Source organism: Jaculus jaculus, chromosome 6 (assembly GCF_020740685.1).
Source record: "Jaculus jaculus isolate mJacJac1 chromosome 6, mJacJac1.mat.Y.cur, whole genome shotgun sequence".
NCBI lineage: Eukaryota > Metazoa > Chordata > Mammalia > Rodentia > Dipodidae > Jaculus > Jaculus jaculus.
In genome coordinates, this window is record NC_059107.1 from 115,347,477 (window position 1) to 115,366,933 (window position 19,457).

General features: G+C 38.8%; 1 protein-coding gene across 1 annotated transcript in view; it reads left to right on the forward strand.

Moving 5' to 3' along the window:
* Positions 1-19,232, forward strand: part of Rab21 (RAB21, member RAS oncogene family) — a 38,505-nt gene extending 19,273 nt beyond the window's left edge. The window contains exons 4-7 of the mRNA XM_004650524.2: positions 1,738-1,801; positions 16,295-16,349; positions 16,834-16,922; positions 18,241-19,232. Coding sequence (XP_004650581.2) covers positions 1,738-1,801; positions 16,295-16,349; positions 16,834-16,922; positions 18,241-18,383 — 351 coding nt within the window. The 3' untranslated portion in view covers positions 18,384-19,232. The remainder of the gene's footprint in view (positions 1-1,737; positions 1,802-16,294; positions 16,350-16,833; positions 16,923-18,240) is intronic.
* The last annotated feature ends 225 nt before the right edge of the window (positions 19,233-19,457 follow it).

A 19,457-nucleotide genomic window follows, 5' to 3' on the forward strand; every position in this document is an offset into this window, starting at 1 on the left:
GTATACACACTCTGAGACTTGATAGCATACATTTAATTGGATTATATAGCAAGTGGAAGTAAATGTCCTAGTTTTTTATTCTGCTGTTGTATTGTAGTCCTGTTACTTTATTACACTATAGTATTTAAAAGCATGAATTTAAAAAATAATACGCACCAGGTGTGGTGGCACACGTCTTTAATTCCAGCACTCAAGAGGTATAGGATTGCTGTGAGTTTGTGGCCATCCTGAGGCTTCATAGTGAATTCTGAGTCAGCCTGGGCTAGAACAACATCCTACCTCAAAAAAGAATTAATATTCTTAAATTCAAGTTTATTTCCAACTGCTGTGCTTCATCTTTAGTGTGAAACCAAATTGTTAACTGTACCAGCGATTTTTCTGTTGCCAGAGTTTTCTGTATAGGAATTGTCCTGGACCAGATGTTTGGATATAATTTTGGTTGTCACCATGGGAGAGTGATGCTGGCATCTAGTGGATGGAGGCCAAGGATGCCAGTAAACTATTACATATAACACAGGACCAACTCCCATAGCAGAGAATTATCTCAGCTAAAATATCAGTAGTGCAAAGTTTAAAAAGCCTTGTCATACACTAAATGAGAATTTATTTTGCTGTGTACATTTTTTTTGTTGCCCATGTGTTTGTTTGTTTTTTTTTTCCTCTTCAGGTTTATGATATAGAAGTTCATGTTTTAGGAACAAATTAGGGTAAAGACTATGCTATTGGTAAAAGAAAGAGGTTCAGAGGAAAAGAGACAAGGAAGGGAGCATAAGAAGATAATGAGAGGGCTGGAGAGATGGCTTAGCGGTTAAGCGCTTGCCTGTGAAGCCTAAGGACCCTGGTTCGAGGCTCGGTTCCCCAGGTCCCACGTTAGCCAGATACACAAGGGGGCACACATGTCTGGAGTTCGTTTGCAGAGGCTGGAAGCCCTGGCGTGCCCATTCTCTCTCTCTCCCTCTATCTGTCTTTCTCCCTGTGCCTGTCACTCTCAAATAAATAAATAAATAAAAATAAAAAATATTTAAAAAAAAGATAATGAGAAAGGATAATGTTCAAAATATATGAGTGTATAAAAATGTCCAAAAATAAACTTAAAATGTATAAATTGAAAAAGAGATTTGGGCTGGGTGTGGTGGCACACACCTTTAATCCTAGCTCTCAGGAGGCAGAGGTAGGAGAATTGTGCATTTAAGGCCAACCTGAGACTACATAGTGAATTCCATTTCAGCCTGGGCTAGAGTGAAACCTTACCTCAAAACAGCAAAAAGAAAAGAGATTTGGTTTGTGTATAAAAATCATCAGATTTGCCACATTGGATATGGATATATGGTTTATTAATAATAATAAACATGTCCAATGAAAAGGATTATGCTCATGTTTTCTAAGTCCAAAGTGACTGTTATAAACATCTAATATTGGAGACTGTGCTCAATAGGCTTTTGTTCAGGTAAGTAGCTTTTCTTGGATGTATTAAAATATATTGAAAAACTTATAAGTAGACATGCCTCTGCATATACCAATAAATAAGCATAGAAAGTAATCTATCTTTTCATTGTTTGTCTTTATGTGGTTTCAAAATAACCTACTGACAAATGGTCCTTCTGTGACTCATTACTGGCAATGACTAAATACATGCACTGTTAGATAATTCTGAGGTATTTTGACAATGTTGAGTTTTTAATATAGTATGGATAATTTGCAGGATTTGTTTTAATAATTGCTGTTTTGTATACACAGGTTAAAAACTGGGTCAAGGAATTACGGAAAATGTTGGGAAATGAAATCTGTTTATGTATAGTTGGTAAGCATCATTATGTTTTTGGTCTTTTGAAAACATAAGTAATTCTTTTTTTAAAGTGATATTAGAAAGGTTTATGGCATCTTATTATTTTAGGGTAGGTAGGTTTTGGGGTTAATTTTCTAGGAATTCAAGCTTTGTATCTCAAGGAATTCCTGAAGAATTAGTGAAGCTTCAGGTTTCCCAGTCCTGCACAATTCAACTTTTTTGAGTTTTTCACCAAAATATTTCGGGGTTTTTTTTTGTTGTTGTTTTTAAGTTTAGAGCTGGGCATGGTGGCACACACCTTTAATTCCAGCACTTGGGAGGCCAAGATAGGAGGGTCACCATGAGTTCAAGGCCACCCTTGGATTACAGAGTGAATTCCAGGTCAGCCTGGTCTAGAGTGAAACCCTTCCTCGACCAAAAAAAAAAAAAAAAAAAATTAGGGGCTGGAGAGATGGCTTAGGGAGTTAAGGCATTTGCTTGTGAAGCCTAAGAACCCAGATTTGACAACCCAGATCCCATGTAAACCAGACACACAGGTAACATGTTCACAAGGTGGCATATGCACCTGGAGTTAGATTGCAGTGGCTAGAGGACTGGTGTGCCAATCCCCCCCACACACCCCTGCCCAAACAATAAAACAAAGTTTATGGGCTAGTGAGATGGCTTAGCAGTTAAGGCACTTTCCTGCAAAGCCCAAGGACCCATGTTAATTCCTCAGGACCCATGTAAGCCAGATATACATGGTGGCGCATGTGTCTGGAATTCGTTTGCAGTGGTTGGAAGCTGTGGTGTGCCCATTTTCTCTGTCATTCTGTCTGCCCCTCCCCACCCTTTTGATTTTCGAGGTAGGGTTTTGTTCTAGCCCAGGTTGACCTGGAATTCATTCTGTATTCTCAGGGTGGCCTACCTCTACCTCTACCTCTACCTCTGCCTCCTGAGTGCTGGGATTAAAGGCTTGTGCCACCACACCCAGCCACCCCCCTTTTCAAAATAGTAAAATAAATAATTTTTTTAAGTTTAGGAACTACTTTAAAATGAAATTAAAGTCAAAGATTTAAGCCAGTGTTCTTAGTGTGTGTGTTATGTGGAGTATGCACATGCGTGTGATATGATGCACAAATCCCACATATGTATGTGTAGAGACCAGAGGAGAAAGTCAGGTTTTGTCTTCTCACTCATTCATGGATTTTTTTCCTTGTGATAAGGTCTCTTTCTTAGCCCAAAGCTGCAGTGTATCAGCAAGCCCCAGTGATTTTTCTCTGGTCTCCATTTCCACCCCCCTTCGCCCCAAGTTCCAAATGTGTGTGGCCATGTCCAGTTTTTTGTGTGTGTGGGCGGTGGGGAGGGTAACTTCTGAGGAGTCCAGTTTGGTGGTCTGTGAACTGAGAGGACCTCACCCTTAAGCTGCAAATACTTTTAGCCTCTGAACCATCTCCCCAGCCCAACTATATACATTTTGAACTGAAAACAATTTTGACTTCATTAATACAAGTAGTAGCTCATGAGTTTAAATTTTGTTAATAGGTCAAAGACTTCTAGAACCTAGTCTTAGGATTATAGGATTTCTCTTTAAATTTTTGGATCCCTTTCTCTTTAAATTATTTTTGTGGTTTGATATTTACTGAGCATTAAAGTATATCAGGGCTGGAGAGATAACTTACCAGTTAAGGCACTTGCCTGCAAAGCCTAAGACCACAGGTTTGACTCCCCAGGACTCACATAAGCCAGATACACAAGGTGGTGGATGTGTCTGGAGTTTGTTTGTAGTGGGGCCCTGTAACTCCCATTCTCTCAGTATATCGCTCTCAGATAAATATTTTTAAAAAGTTTTTTTTTTTTTTTTAAAGTATAGCAGAGGGCTGGAGAGATGGCTTAGAGGTTAAAGGTGCTTGCTTTACAAAACATACCCATGTAAAGCCAGATGCACAAAGTGGCACATGTGTCTGGAGTTAGTTTGCAGTGGCAAGGAGCCCTGGTGTGCCTGTTGGCTCTTTTTCTCTCTGGTTGCAAAAATAAATAAATAAATAAAGTATATTAGAAGCCATGCAATGTACTCAAGAGACATTATCTCATGTAATGTTCAATCCTATGATGGCTTAATAGAGGTGGCTGGATCCTGAGCATGGTTACTTGCCCAGCATCAGCAGTTATGGGATTTAAATTGGAGGCATTCTGACTGTAATCCTTCTGGTGTATAGCCTCTGTCTGTTTCCTCTCTTCCTTTCTTTGTGGCTAATAATAATAAAAATGAGTTTGGAATGACCAAGTTAGTTTGGTTGAAGGATGAAGATAGCATTTGGGGAATTGAAAGAGTGATATGATCAATGTAAGAAGTGCTGCTTTCAGCTGTATGAATTTATTTAAAACTTGAATTTACATTTTTGAATCTTGCCACTATTACATTGATAACTCTGCAGTCTCATACCAGGGTATAAATTTGCATGAAATGACCAGAGACATGATTTGCTGTGCTTTTTAGTCTAGATGCTAATAGATCTAGATATATTAGTCTCAATATCAGGAGTATCTAGGATTGGAACAATAGAGTAGTAGACTAAATAGGAGTTTAAGACCAATTTTGTAGCTAGTCATTATTAAGGTGTTAGAATGGCATAATAATAGGTAAATGGTAGAAGGTAGACTTTGATAGTCTGCCTCTCTGAAGAAGAAAATTGCTAATACACCCATTGGAAAGTCAGAAACATCTCAAAAGCTTTTTATTTGATCAAGGTTAAAAATTAATATTTAAGGGTTGGAGAGATGGCTTAGTGGTTAAGTGCTTGCCTGCGAAGCCTAAGGCCCCCAGTCCAAGGCTCAATTCCCCAGTATCCACGTAAGCCAGATACGCAAGGTGGTACATGCATCTGGAGTTTGTTTGCAGTGACTGGAGGCTCTGTTGCTCTCAAATAAATAAATAAATGAAAATAAACAAAATTAAGAAAAAAAAATAACATTTAAGAACTAAGGAGATAGTTCAGTGGATAAAGCACTTGGCACACAAGCTGAAGTTGGAACCCATGTTCCAACACAATCTGGATGCTACTGTGGTTATCTTTAATTCCTGAGTGACTACTGTGAGAAGGGAGGTGGATACAGGAGCTTCCAGGCCAGCTACCCTGGTAAATGCAGGGGTGAAAAAGAGACTGTAAGGCAAGGACCATCACTCAAAAAGTTCTTTGACTTCCACATGTGTGCTGTTGGCCACATGCACCCACATTCACATAAATCATACCCCACCCCTGGGATTCAAGGTGTGCACCACCATTGCAACAGTTTTTTGAGCCATTTACTATTATTTCCAGTCTTACCAACTCCCTCTTTTCACCCACCTTCTTTCCTTTCACAAATAATTTGGAGTGGCTTCGTTGTACCAAGTATTGTACTGTGATTTCGTATATGGAGACACTAGTGTTGGGTTATAGTTTATCTGTTCTGACCCAGTGCACAAACTTTTTTCTTCTTCCTCCTTCTCCTCTTCTCTTCTTCTTCTTTTTTTTTTTTTTTTTTAACGTAGGGTCTCACTGTAGCCCAGTCTGACCTGGAATTCACTATGTAGTCTCAGGCTGGCCTCGAACTCATGACGATCCTCCTACCTCTGTCTCCCAAGTGCACCACCATGCCTGGCTTATTTATTTTTATTTTATCTTATTTAAGAGAGGGAGGGAGGCAAATAGAATACGGGCATGCTAGAGCCTCTAGCCATTGCAAATGAACTCCAGTCGTATGTGCCACCTTGTGCATCTGGGTTATATGAGTACTGGGGAATTGAACTGGGTCCTTAGATCATGATGTTACTTTTATGTAAAGACTGTGGTAACTGTTCTGTTACCAGAAAGGTGCCTTTAGCCACTGAACCATCTCTCCAACCCACATTTTATTTAAACTTTTTTTTTTCATATTATTTGCAAGCACAGAGAAAAAAGAGAGAATAGGCATGGCAGGGCTCCAGACACATGTGCCTATTTGTGCATCTGGCTTTATGTGGGTATTGGGGAATCAGACTTAGGTTGTTAGGGTTTGCAGACAAGTAACTTTATCACTAAACCATCTTTCTAGTCCATGATTTTTTTTTTTTTTTTTTTTTTTTGGAGGTAGGGTTTCACTCTAGCTCAGGCTGACCTGGAATTCACTATGTAGTCTCAGGGTGGCCTAGAACTTGTGGCAATCCTCCTCCCTCTGCCTCTGGAAATCTGGGATTAAAGGTGTGCGCCCCTACACCTGGCCAGTCCATGATTTTTTAAAAAGTGATCCTTGTATTTTTTGTTGTTGTTTTGAGGTAAGGCCTCACTCTAGCAAGTCTGACCTGGAATTCACTCAGTTTCAGGATGGCCTTGAACTCTCAGCAACCCTCCTACCTCTATTCCTCCAGGGCTGAGATTAAAGGTTTATACCACCACACCAGGCCTTTGATTTAAAAACAATTATATTTAAAACATTTTAAAATTAATCTACAGAGTAATGAATTGGTTTATTATTGCATTTTCTTTTTTCTAATGAATTTTTATTTTGTCTTTTTTTAAGCAATTAATATATAGGGAAAGTGTGAACTGTATTGTTATTTTATTTAGTTATTTATTTTATTTAAGGGAGAGAGAAAGAGGCAGAGAAAGAGAGAAAGGGGGGGGGGGAAGGGATATGCCAGGGCCTTCAGCCACTGCAAACAAGCCACCTTGTGCATTTGGCTTACGTGGGTCCTGGGGAATTGAACCTGGGTCCTTTGGCTTTACAGGCTAGCACCATAACGGCTAAGCCATCCTTCTAGCCCTCATCTTTATTTTTTAATTTTTTTATTATTGACAGCTTCCATAGTTATAGACAATAAACTATGGTAATTCCCCCCCCCAACTTTCCCTTTGCAACCCCACTCTCCATCATGTGCCCTATCCCTCTCAATCAGTCTCTTTCTTACTTTGATGTCATTATCTTTTCCTCCTATTATGATGGTTTTGTGTAGGTAGTGCCACGAGTGCATTGTAAGTAGTCCTACCCTTCATTTGGCTCTTAAATTCTTTCCACCACCTCTTTCTCAATGGACCCTGAGCCTTGGAAGGTGTAAAAGAGCTGTTTCAGTGTTGAGCACTCCTCTTTCACTTAATCTCAGCACTTATGGTGCCTTCCGAATCATCCCAAGGTCACCACATCTGAAAAGAGAAGCTTCTCTAACCAAAAGTGACATTAGTATTAATACATAGGTATGAACATTAAAATAAGTGCTCACCGGGCAGTTTGGTGAGCTTAATATTATGGCATTTCCATACTTCACTCATTCTCCTTAATTTTCTCCATTGCTTCCCCACATCAAGTTATCCCCCTTCTGTTTTTATATATGTGTGTGTATATATATATATTTATTTATTAGAGAGTGAGTGAGAGCATGGGCACACCAGGGCCTCTTGCCACTACTGATGACTTCCAGATGGACTGTGTACCACATTGTGCATTTGGCTTTATGTGGATAGTAGAGAATTAAACCTGGGCCGGCAGGCTTTGTAAGTAAAAACCTTTTAATTGGTGAGCAATCTCCTTAGCCCCTCTCCTTCTGTTTTCATGTCACATGTATTTCACACACACCCCCTTTTTCTACCTTAATATCTCCTCTTTCTCTTTCATGGTCTTCTTTTTACTTTCAGGATCTACACATATAAATTTAACCCCAGAGTTCACATATGAGAGAAAATGTGAAGTATTTATCTTATTATTATTAACACAGTAATCTCTAATTGCATCTGTTTTCTTGCGAATGACCAGATCTCATTTTTCTTTATGGCTTAATAAAATCCCTTTGTGTGCATGCATATTTTCTGTATTCACTCATCTGTGACGGTCATACAAACTGATTTCATTTCTTCACTGTTGTGAATAATGCAGCATTAAACATGAATGTACAGGTATTTCTGTGGTATGCTGACTTAGGCCCCTTGTTACATACCCAGGAATGATGTTGCTTAGACATACGGTAGTTCTGTTTTGGGTTTGTTGAGAAACTGCCACATTGATTTCAATAATGGCTGTACCACTTTACAACTACCTTCTGTATCACCCACTGGGTTGCCACCTGGTTTCTTTTCTTCTTCTTTTTCTTTTTCTTCTTCTTTTTTTTCCATTTATTTATTTGAAAGCAAGAGAGAAAGAGGCTGGGGGTGTTGGGAGAGAGAATGGGCACACCAGGGCCTCCAGCCACTGCAAACGAACTCCAGATGCATGTGTAACCTTGTGCATGTGGCTTATGTGGGTTATGTAGGCAAATGCCTTAACCACTAGGCTATTCCAGCCCCACCTTGTTTATTTTTTTATTTATTTTTATTTATTTTATTTTATTTTTTTTTTGGTTTTTTGAGGTAGGGTCTCACTCTGGGTCAGGCTGACCTGGAATTCACTATGTAGTCTCAGTTGTTTATTTTCTTAATCATAGTCATTTTGACTGAGGTGAGATGGAATCTGAAAACGATTTTGATTTGCATTTCCTGATACCTAAGGATTTTGAACTTTTTTTTCAAGTATTTGTTTGCCATTTGTATTTTTTCCTTTTTAAATTTTTTTTTGTTATTTATTTATTTATTTGAGAGCGTGAGAGAGAGAGAAAGAGTCAGATAGAGAGAGGGAGAGAGAATGGGTGTGCCAGGGCCTCCAGCCACTGCAAACGAACTCCGGATGTGTGCGCCCCCTTGTGCATCTGGCTAACGTGGGTCCTGGGGAATCAAGCCTTGAACCGGGGTCCTTAGGCTTCACAGGCAGATGCTTAACCTCTAAGCCATCTCTCCAGCCCTGTATTTCTTTTCTTTTCTCTTCTTTCTTTCTTTCTTTTTTTTTTTTTTAAGGAACTGTCTATTCATTTTATTAGCCATTTATTGATTGGCTGATTTTAGTTTGGGGTGTTTAATTTTCCCAGTTCTTAATGAATCCTAGATATTCATCCCTGTCTGGTGTATAGGTGGCAGATTTATTTTTCATCCTGCCAGCTGTTTCTTCACGCAGTTATTTACTTTGCTGTGCAGAAGGTTTTAAATTTAGTGCAGTCTCATTTTTCAATTTGTGGTGTTAGTAACTATGCTATTAGAGTGCTTTTCAGAAGGTCCTTGCTTGTGCTTATATCTTGAAGTGTTTTCCCTACATTTTCTTCTAGCAGTTTCAAACTGTGGTATTCAGGTCTTTAATCCGTTTTGAATTAATTTTTGCATAGAGTGAGAGATAGAAAACTAATTTCTTTTACAGATGGATATCTGGTTTCCTCAGTGTTGTTTGTTAATGCAACTGCCTGTTTTCCAGTATGTGTTTTTGATACTTTTGCTGAAATTTAGTTGACTGTTGTTGCTTGAATTTATTTCTGATTCTATTCCATTGGTCTACATGCCTGTGCTTTTAGAAAATTTGCTAGAAAGAGAGGGAAGGAGGAAGGGAAAGAGAGTGAGTATTGGTTCTGCCAGGTCCTCTTGCCCTTGGAAACAAACTCCAGATGCATATGCCACATTGTTCATATGGCTTTATATCAGTACTGGGGAATTAAACCCAGGCCATCAGGCTTTGGAAGCAAATGCCTTTAACTGCTGAGCCATTTCTGTAGCCCAACATGTCTGTTTTTGTAATAGTGGCATGCTGTTTTTGTTCCTATGACTCTGTACTTCAGTTTAAGATCAGGTGTTGTGATGCTTCCAGTATTGGTGTCTGTACTTAGGATTGCTTTGGCCTTTTTGGGTCTTTTTGATTTTTTTTTTCCTATTTCTTTAAAGAATAGGAAAAAAAAAATCATTAAAATTGTGATGGGGATTGTATTGAATCTGTAGATTGCTTTTGGTACTACAGCCATTTTTATAATATTGATTCTGCTAATCCATAAGTAGGGATAGCTTTCCATCTTTTAGTGTTTTCTTCAATTTCTTTCTTTTTAAAAATATTTTATTTATTCTCTATTTGAGAGAGACAGAGAGAGAGAGAATGGGCACGCCAGGTCCTCTAGCCACTGCACTTGAACTCCATACACATGTGCCACCTTGTGCATCTGACTTTATGTGGGTACTGGGGAATTGAACCTTAAGCTTTGCAGGCAAGTGCCTTAATTGCTGAGCCATCTCTCTAGCCCCTCAGTTTTTTTCTTTAATGTCTTGAAGTCTTCACTGTACAGGTCTTTCACCTCCTTGGTTGTTTACTTGTAGGTGATCCCCACTCCCCAATGTAGAGTTTCTGTCTAGCCCAGGATGACCTAGATTCACCATGCAGTTTCAGTGTGGCCTTGAATTTACGGCAGTCCTCCTACCTCTGCCTCCTGAGTGCTGAGCTTAAAGATGTGCTCTACCATGCCTGGCTTTCTTTCTTTTCTCTCTTATCTCTTTCTTTCTTTTTTTCTCTTAAAGTTACTGTTTCAATCTCATTTGCTTGTTAATGGATCTGTTAAAGGTCTTTTATCTTTGGTAGGTCATATATGTCTAAGAGTTTATCTGTTTCTTTTCCAGCTTTTTGGAACAAATGTTTTCAAGATACTCCCTAGTGATTTTTTTGGATTTCATTAGGATCTGTTGTGGCATCTTTTTATGTCTCTAATTTTATAAATTTAGTTCTTTGTTTTGGTTAATTTGGCTAGGCCTTTTTCAGTTTGTTTATTTTTTTCAAGTAAACAACTTTTTGTTTGAGTCTGTACTTGTATTCTACATTTCATTAATTTCTATACTGATCTTATTAATTCATGATATCTACTCATTTTAGATTTGGCTTGTCCTTCCCCATCCCCCTCGTGGTAGGGTCTTGTTCTAGCCCAGGCTGACCTGAAATTAGTCTTAGACCTCGAACTCTTACCTCAGGCTCCCTAGTGTTGTACCCACCTTAGCGTGAAAGAGAATGAGAATGGTTGCACCAGGGCCTCCAGCCACTGCAAACACACTTCAGATGCATACTCCACTGTGGTAAAAAATGTGATCTAGTTGAGGAAAGGTTATATTGGATGCTGAGAAGAACATGTATTTTGTTTCTGTTGGATGGAGTATTATGTAGATATCTATTAGATCCATTTGATCTATGGTATAGTTTAAGTCTGAAGTTTCTTTGTTGATTTTTAGTTTTCATGACCTATTTAAAGACAGGAACAAGGTATTGATTTTCTTGATTAATTTTTCTCTTTATAAGTATGTAGTGGTCTTTTTGTTGTTGTTATTGTTGTGGTTATTTTAGAGATAAGTAGAAAGAATTGGCATGCCAGAGCCTCAGCCACTGAAATTGAACTCCAGGCACTTGCACCACCTAGTGGGCATGTGTGACCTCGTGCTTACCTCACCTTTGTATGTCTGGCTTTTGTGGGATCTGAAGAATCGAACATGGGTCCTTAGGCTTTGCAGGCAAGCACCTTAACTACTAATCCATCTCTCTAGCCCATGGCCTTTAAAAAATATATTTTATTTATTTGCAAGCAGGAAGATAGAGTGAATGAGTCAGTATAGGCATGCTTTGACCTTTAGTCACTGCAAACAAGTTCTAGATGCATGCACCACTTTGTGTATCTGGCTTACATGGATACAGGGCAGCTGAACCCAGGTCATTAGGCTTTGCAGGCAAGCACCTTAACTGTTGAGCCATCTCTCCAGCCCTGCAGTGGTGGTCTGTAGCCTTCTAATTTTTGTTTAATGTCCTGCATTAAGCAAATATCAGAATAGCTATACCAGCTTGTTTTCAGCTTCCATTCACTCAAAAGGTTGATATCCATCCTTTCACTCTCATTTGTGGATGCCTTTATCAGTGAAGTGTGCTCCTGGGAAACAAGAGATAGTTGGATTTAATTCTGTTAGACAGCCTGTGTTTCTTTCTTGGTAACTTGAGGCCATGTACACTTAGGGTTAGCCTGTGATTTTTAAAAATATATTTTATATGTATATTATAATAGGTTATACTGTTTTTGAAAAAATATTTTATTGTTATTTATTTGAGAGAGAGAAAGAAGAAAGAGAGACTGGCACATTGGGGCCTCTAGCCACTGCAAAAGAACTCTAGACACATGTGCCCCTTTGTGCCTCTGGCTTGACGCAGGTACTGGGGAATCAAACCTGGGTCCTTTGGCTTTGGTCCTTAACTGCTGAACCATCTCTCTAGCCTGAGGTTATGCTCTTTTATCCCCTTACCCCTGCTCCCATTTTCCTAGGGCCCTCCTTAATGAGGTTATGGGATTTGCCGTGGAGTCATGAATGTTCAGTCAGTTCCTGTGGTGTAGTGGGGCTGGGGGTGGGGAACCATGCCTCGGATATTCCTACCCACTCCTCTGTGGCTCTTACAATCTTTCTTCCCCCGTCTTCTGCAATGTTTCCTGAGCCATGGCAGGCCTTTTGGCAGTCTGATGTAGTGTTGAGTTCTCTGTAGCCTCTAGATTTCTGCTTTGATGGATTTTGATTGGTCTCCATCCATGTCTTATCTCCCTGGAGCTGGTTGTCAAAGCCTCTGATTGTTGTTGGATGATGTTGTTGGTTGGATTATTGTTTGTTCTTTTCTTGCTTTTTAGTGTTAGGGTTTGTTGGTTTGCTGTGTGTTTGTTACCTTGCTATGTTGGATGTAATGGATTCCTTCCTATGCTGTCATGATTGTGACTGTCTTTCTTCTACCTCTTCTGTATAAAGTTCCTTTAAATATCTTCTGCAGCACTAGTCTGGTGGTTATGAACTGTCTTAGTTTGTGCATGTCCTGAAATACCTGTATTCCTCTTATCAATTTCAAAAGCTTTGCTGGACATAGCAATCTTGGTTGGCAGTTTAATTTTAATTAATTTATTTGACAGAGAAGAAAGGGGAAGATAGAGAGACAGAATGGGTACACCAGGGCCTGTAGCTGCTGAAACAAGTTCCAGACATGTGCACCATTTTGTGCATCTGGCTTTATGTAGGAACTGGGGAATCAAACCTGGATCCTTAGGCGTTGTAGGCAAGCACCTTACCCACTGAGCCATCTCTCCAGCCCCTTGGTTGGCAGTATAAATTGACTTTCAGGGTTTGAAATATATTGTTCCAGTCTTTATTAACTTCAAGGATTTTAAAAAAATTTTTTAAGAGAGAGAGAGAGAATGGGTGCACCAGGGTTTCTAGCCACTGCAGATAAACCCCAGATGCATGCACCACCATGCGCATCTGGCTTATGTGGGACCTGGAGAATCAAATCTTGGTCCTTAGGCTTCATAGGCATGCACCTAACCACTAAGCCCTCTCTCCAGCCTGGATTTCTTTTTATAAAAAAATATTTTATTTATATATTTTAGACAGAGAAAGAGGTAGATAGAGAGAATGGGCACACCAGGGCTGTCAGCCACTGCAAATGAACTCCAGACACATGTGCCACCTTGTGCATCTGGCTTACATGGGATTTGGGTACTTGAACCTGGGTCCTTAGGCCTTGCAGGCAAGCACCTTAACTGCTAAGCCATCTCTCCAACCCCTAGCTTTGAGGATTTCTAATAGGAGATCTGATGTTATTCTGATGTGTTTGACTTCATAGGTGAGTTATTAGCCCTGTATAGTTTGCTGGCTATATTTTGTAATATAAGACTGTAGAGTTAATTTGTTCAAAATACCATAGCAGTGAAATGATAAGGACTTAAAGAAAAGTTATTTATTTATTCATTGGTTTGTAGAGTTAGGATTTTGTTGGGTATCTCAGACTGGCCTTAAATTCCTGTAGTCCCACCTTAGGGTAGTTTTCTTCCTCTGTTAGCTGTGTGTGTTTTAGCCTTACAGTAGGTGCTTACTTCAGTGCTGTTCTTGTTTTCAGCTGTTTTAAACTTATCAGAAAGTCCCTTGTATAGGTTGATAGTCACATTGATGCAATAGGCACGTGAGAGAAGCTAAAAAGGGCTTTGGAAAGATGGTAGCCACTAGTATGTTTCTGTAACATAATTTGTACTAGCAATCTATGGTGAGAGCATTGATCACTTGAAGATGTCATCATTTTGTTAAGGGAGTTAAAATGTTTAATAAAATGAATAACTAGGGCTTAGCAGTTAAGGCACTTGCCTGCAAAGCCTAAGGACCCAGGTTCGATTACCCAGGACCCACTAAGCCAGATACACAAGGTGCAGCATGTGTCTGGAGTTTGTTTGCAGTAGTTGGAGGCCTTGACATACCCATTCTCATATTCCCAGTCTCTCAAATTAATAAAAGTAAATAAACTAATAACTAGATTATTAAAATATTTAACTTTAGTTGATGACTTGTTTATTTCAGTTGGTCAAGGTAGTAATATTATTAAATGGTTAAACAATGCATGGATAATTTTCCCTCAATCTCATTTAAGGCATTATAGCTAGTACCTACTTTCTCAATCCCAAAAAAATCAAGTGGTAAAGCTCTAGGGAAAAAGTTTATAGAGGGTATGGTGGCACAAGCCTTAATCCCAGCCTCTGGAAGCAGAGGTAGGAGGATCCCTGTGTGTTCCAGGTCAGCCTGGGCCAGAGTGAGCCCCTACTTTGAAAATAAGAGAGAGAGGGGAGAGGGGAAGAAGAGAGGGAGAGAAGTTTGTGGGGTTTTAATTGATTGGAGCAACAGCCTGCCTTGGCTGTTTTTGAGGGAATGGACTTCACTTTGTTAGAGGCAGAATCTTATGCCTGTTGGTTGGAGCTGTCTGCCACCAGATGGTGCTCTTTATAAAATAAGCAACTTGTTTTCCTTCTGGTTACTGTCAGAAAATACTGGCTATGAAATTTAGCAGATTAAAAATTTTATTGACAAAATACATAGGAAAACAAGAAATAACATTGAGCTTGTTGCTGAGGTATATAACCAAAGAATAGAGAGTTAAGTACTGACTTGGAGCAGCTCACTGAGCTTTAGTGTCTTCTTTGAGCATCCTTAGCCTTAGGCTCTGTGAGCTAAGGTTTTCTTACAGCTGCTTGTAGTTAAGGTTCTCAGTATATACACTTGTACTTCTTGATGCTAACCATTGCATCTTTTACTGGCTGCTTATTTCATTGCTTTGTCTGAAAGTTATGTTTGCCTTATAAACTCTATAAGGACAGTGGAAGGAAACAGAGGTGGCACATTGGAGGTAAAGTGCTTGTCACACAAACATGGACCTGAGTTTGGGTTCCCAGCACCTCCATAAAGCCAGACACAGTAGTGTACATCTGTAATCATAGTCATATAGAAGGATAAAAAGTGGAAACAAAAGCATTCCCAAAAGTTCATGGACCTGCTGGTCTGGTCAGCATATGCAGTATGAACACAAGACCTACCTCAGACAAGGCCGAGGGCAGAGGTCAACACTGGAGATTTTCCTCTGGCTTCCACATGTATGCTGTGGCATGCATGCACCTGCATTTTCACTCCCCCTACCCACATAGAAAATGATCTTCATTATGAGGTTTATTCTGCCTAAAAGTTAAGGTAGAAAAGATAAAAATACTTGTCCTTATTTTCCCCATTCTTTCTTGTCTGTTATATCCATTACTATTACTGTATGATTAACCAAGTTACCTTCACTTCTGTCAGTAAGAATTCTGTCTTGTAGTATCTTCATTTTAGTTTTGTTGCTTAAGGAGAGTGAAACTTATTTATTTCAGTTTTTCGAGCTAGGGTCTCACTATGGTCCAGGCTGACCTGGAATTCAGAATGTAGTCTCAGGAGTGGCCTCAAACTCACAGTGATCCTCCTACCTCTGTCTCCCTTGTGCTGGGATTAAAGGTGTGCACCACCATGCCCAGTGAGAAACTTATTTTGTTTTTTGATTGTTTGTTTTATTTTATTTTATTTTATTTTTTTGAGGTAGGGTCTCACTTTAGCTCAGGCTGACCTGGAATTCTCTATGTAGTCTCAGGGTGGCCTTGAACTCACAGTGATCCTCCCACCTCTTCCTCCCTAGTGCTGGGATTAAAGGCGTGCACCACCACGCCTGGCTAGAAACTTATTTTTAATAGTTTCAAATCTGCATGATATGCGTATGTTAAATTCTAGTAAGTCACTAAAAGTCTTTCTTAAATAAATGGCAGTTATGCTACCTGTGGTGGTGGAGTACTTAAAAAATGCATATATTTTAATTTTTACTTTAACCAGCTTATTTTATCCAGGAAACTAAAGCATCCTTATGGTACAAGATGCTAACTAATAGATTTTTAGTAAGCCATAAGATGGTCATACTTAACTTACTGACTGGATCTAAATCGAGGAATAAATAAATTCTATGGTTTTTAAACCATTTGCACATCACTAAAAATCATAGGTTTACCTTTATATTTCCTAGGAATTCTTAGTCTTTGGAATACTTTCTGTCAAGGAACAGTGTCCTTCTCTTTGGAAAAGGTAGTTCCTCTGATGGGCCGGAAATTCAAGAGGCATACATTGAGCCGTCACAGAGGATGATGAGACATTTCCCTTGACAGTTACGAAGAACTCTATCATCTAGGGGTTAACTTCATAGTTTTAAGATATTTGTAAAGCTCATAGACCTTTTTCTTCTTTTCTCAAATAACTAAAGTCACAATTGTATATTGAAAGTTGGCTAATTTTAACATCAGAATACCTCAACATTAAAAAGTATTTACTTTTTTCAAACTAGGGAATAAAATAGACTTGGAGAAGGAAAGACATGTTTCCATTCAAGAAGCAGAATCGTAAGTGTTGTGCTTTCCTGTCTTCTCAGTACTTCTCTGTACACTGACGTCTTCCTCTTTTTAGAGTGCTTAGCACTCAGTTGTTACAACTCTGAGGATGGACCGAACTCTCGTACTCAGTGAAGTGTGTTTATACTGGTAATTTCTGGTGATGTGTAAAGATAGTTCACTTTTACTTCCCTTTTTAATTCCATGAAAAACCATAAAGATGATGTGAAAGAAAGCTGTCTTGATCAAATGTCAAGGGACCACAAAAACTTAAAAGTATTTCAATTCCAGGTTAGTCTAGAAATTTCAGATCCTGTTACTTGTGGTTTGAAAAATTTGGTCCAGTGTATAGAGAGTTTAAAAAGTTGAATAATCATAATGTTGCTAAATCTGGCTAAATTAGTAAGTCATTAAAGGTAATTAGTAGGTCACTGAAATTGTTGCTGTAAAAAGCTTCAAGTTTTATATCAAATGTCTGATGTTTTCTTTTTTTAAGGTATGCAGAATCTGTGGGAGCAAAACATTACCATACTTCAGCTAAACAGAACAAAGGAATTGAGGAGCTCTTTCTTGACCTTTGCAAAAGTGGGTATATTCAGATTTAGTATATTTAAAAGATCTTCTTGAAGTATGAGTAATGTTTCCAAAGTGGTATTTTGCCAATTTTTGTTAATAACCATATGGATAATTCCCAAATATATCTGTACTATTGTTTAATTTCAGTTCTTGTTTGAGATTTTTATCTTTTTTCTTTTTCCAAGGTAGGGTCTCACTCTAGCTGATGGGTAACTCATGCACACCACCATACCTGGCTTAATTTCAGTTTTTTTTCACATACACTAGTGAACCCTATAGCTCTGGTTTTTTTTTTTTGTTTTGTTTTGTTTAATTTTTTTTTTAAGTTTTTGGTTGTTGGGTTTTTGAGTTATGTTTCACTCTAGCCCAGGCTGATCTGGAATTTATTATGTAGGCTGAGAGTAACCATAAACTCATGACGATCCTCCTACCTCTGCCTCCCAAGTGCTGGGATTATTTTGTAATGTAGTTATAGCATGTCTAGCTTGTTTTTCAAATCTTAAATTATTAGTATCTTTTCAAATATCATGTAAGCTCTGTAGTTTAAATATCCCTTGTACTTGGAATAACTTGAATATTAACAAGATTCTGAATGTGTTTAGGAAATTTCAAGGATTTTATTTGTATACAGGGATAAAAATACAACAAAAAAATCTTTTATCTAGGCATGGTGGTGCACGCCTTTAATCCCAGCATTTAAGAGGCAGAGGTAGGGTGATCAAAGTGAGTTCATGGACAGTCTGGAACTACAGGACAGCCACATGGATGTCCACATGCACACACAAATACATGCATGTTAAACAAAACCAAACTGCTTCTTACTCTGTTGCTGTCATAGTGGCCATTATACCATGGATTTGTGCTTTCTTCTTGCTTCTAGTTATTTATTTATTTATTTATTTGAAAGAGTCGGAGAGAATTGGTGTGCCAGGGCCTCCAGCCACTGCAAACAAACCCCAGACCGTGCATCTGGCTTATGTGGATGGCTTTGGAGGCAAACGCCTTATCCCTCCACTCTTGTTTCTAGTTGTTCCCCCATTCCCCCAAGGTAGGGTCTTGCTGTAGCTCAGGCTGACCTGGAATTCATTATATAGTCTTAGGGTGGCCTCTAACTCAAGGAAATCCTCCTACCTCTGCCTCCCGAGTGCTGGGATTAAAGGCTTGCACCACCATGCCCAGCTTTTGCTTCTAGATTTTAAAATTTGTGGGTAAAGCTATTTTAGTGAGTTTGACATAGTGCCCATTTCTTTGTTCATTGAAAGTCAGATAGTTATGAGAGTAAATGCTCAAAGGATTGTGGTTCTAATTCTTTGCTTCTGCCTCTCAGGAATGATAGAAACAGCACAGGTGGACGAGAGAGCAAAAGGTAATGGCTGCAGTCAACCCGGTGCTGCACGGAGAGGAGTCCAGATTATTGATGATGAGCCCCAAGCCCAGGCTGGCAGTGGAGGGTGCTGTTCCTCTGGATAACTGTTTACACAGAAGAAATGCAGAACAAACAGAACTGTGGATCATTGCCCTCCACATGAAGACTGCCATATTCCAAGTCACATCATTTTACCAATGGAGTTAGAGAATTAACAGTATTTTAAATTACATTTATAACACTGCAGAGACCTTAAGTGCTAAACTTAGTGGAGTTTGTGACCAGAGAATTGGCATTTTCTACAGATGCTAACAAAGCAATTACCAATGGCCTTTTTACATATTTTTTTCTTTAATGAGGAATAATATGCATGTAGAAAAGACCTACCTAAAGGCTTCATTTATATTCTTTTAAAATCAAATCTTTATTTAATAACTTATATATGTTGTTGGAATGGTATACATTTTTGCAGCCCTTTGTATTTTGTGGTAGTTTGAATTGTATCACTTCTAAAAAGCATACTGTCTTTGTTTTTGATTAGCAGATACCTGAAGTTCTATTTTTGCAGGGTTTGCACAGGCCCCTAACTGTCTACTACTTTGATATAATCTCTATACATTCTGTATGCTGAGCTGGTAAAATACATTGTAAATTACATATTAAATATTTTATCTGCTTTTACAAGCGCAAGGTGCAAACATCTATACAGTTGTGTTATTGGTGACTGTAAAATGAACTAACCATTGGTAATAATGCCTAAGCTTCCTGACCATTACACCCAACATCACTCTCCTTCACTTTGTCTTAACTTGAAAGTGGCCTGTTTCAATTTTCTCACACACATGACTTGAATTATTGCTGTTGTCCCCTTTTTTTCCCCCTCTCCTCTATAAGTCATCTGATGGAATAGCAGCATTTGCCTCCTTTTTTATTAAAAAGATGACTTCTGCTGATTTTGTGTTAGAATGGTTACCTTAGAAACATTTGAAGGGAGCATGCCCAGTTTCACTTCTGCAATAACTCAGTCTTCTTTTAGGCTTTAGGTGAGATAGACTTGCTAACCCAAGAAGAGAAAGGAAAGTCTCAGACAGTAGCCATTCACAGCATGTTGGTAATACTCTGTGGCCCTGAGGCAATATTTTTAGATCTTTTGTGAACAGGCTTGTATTGGTTATTGC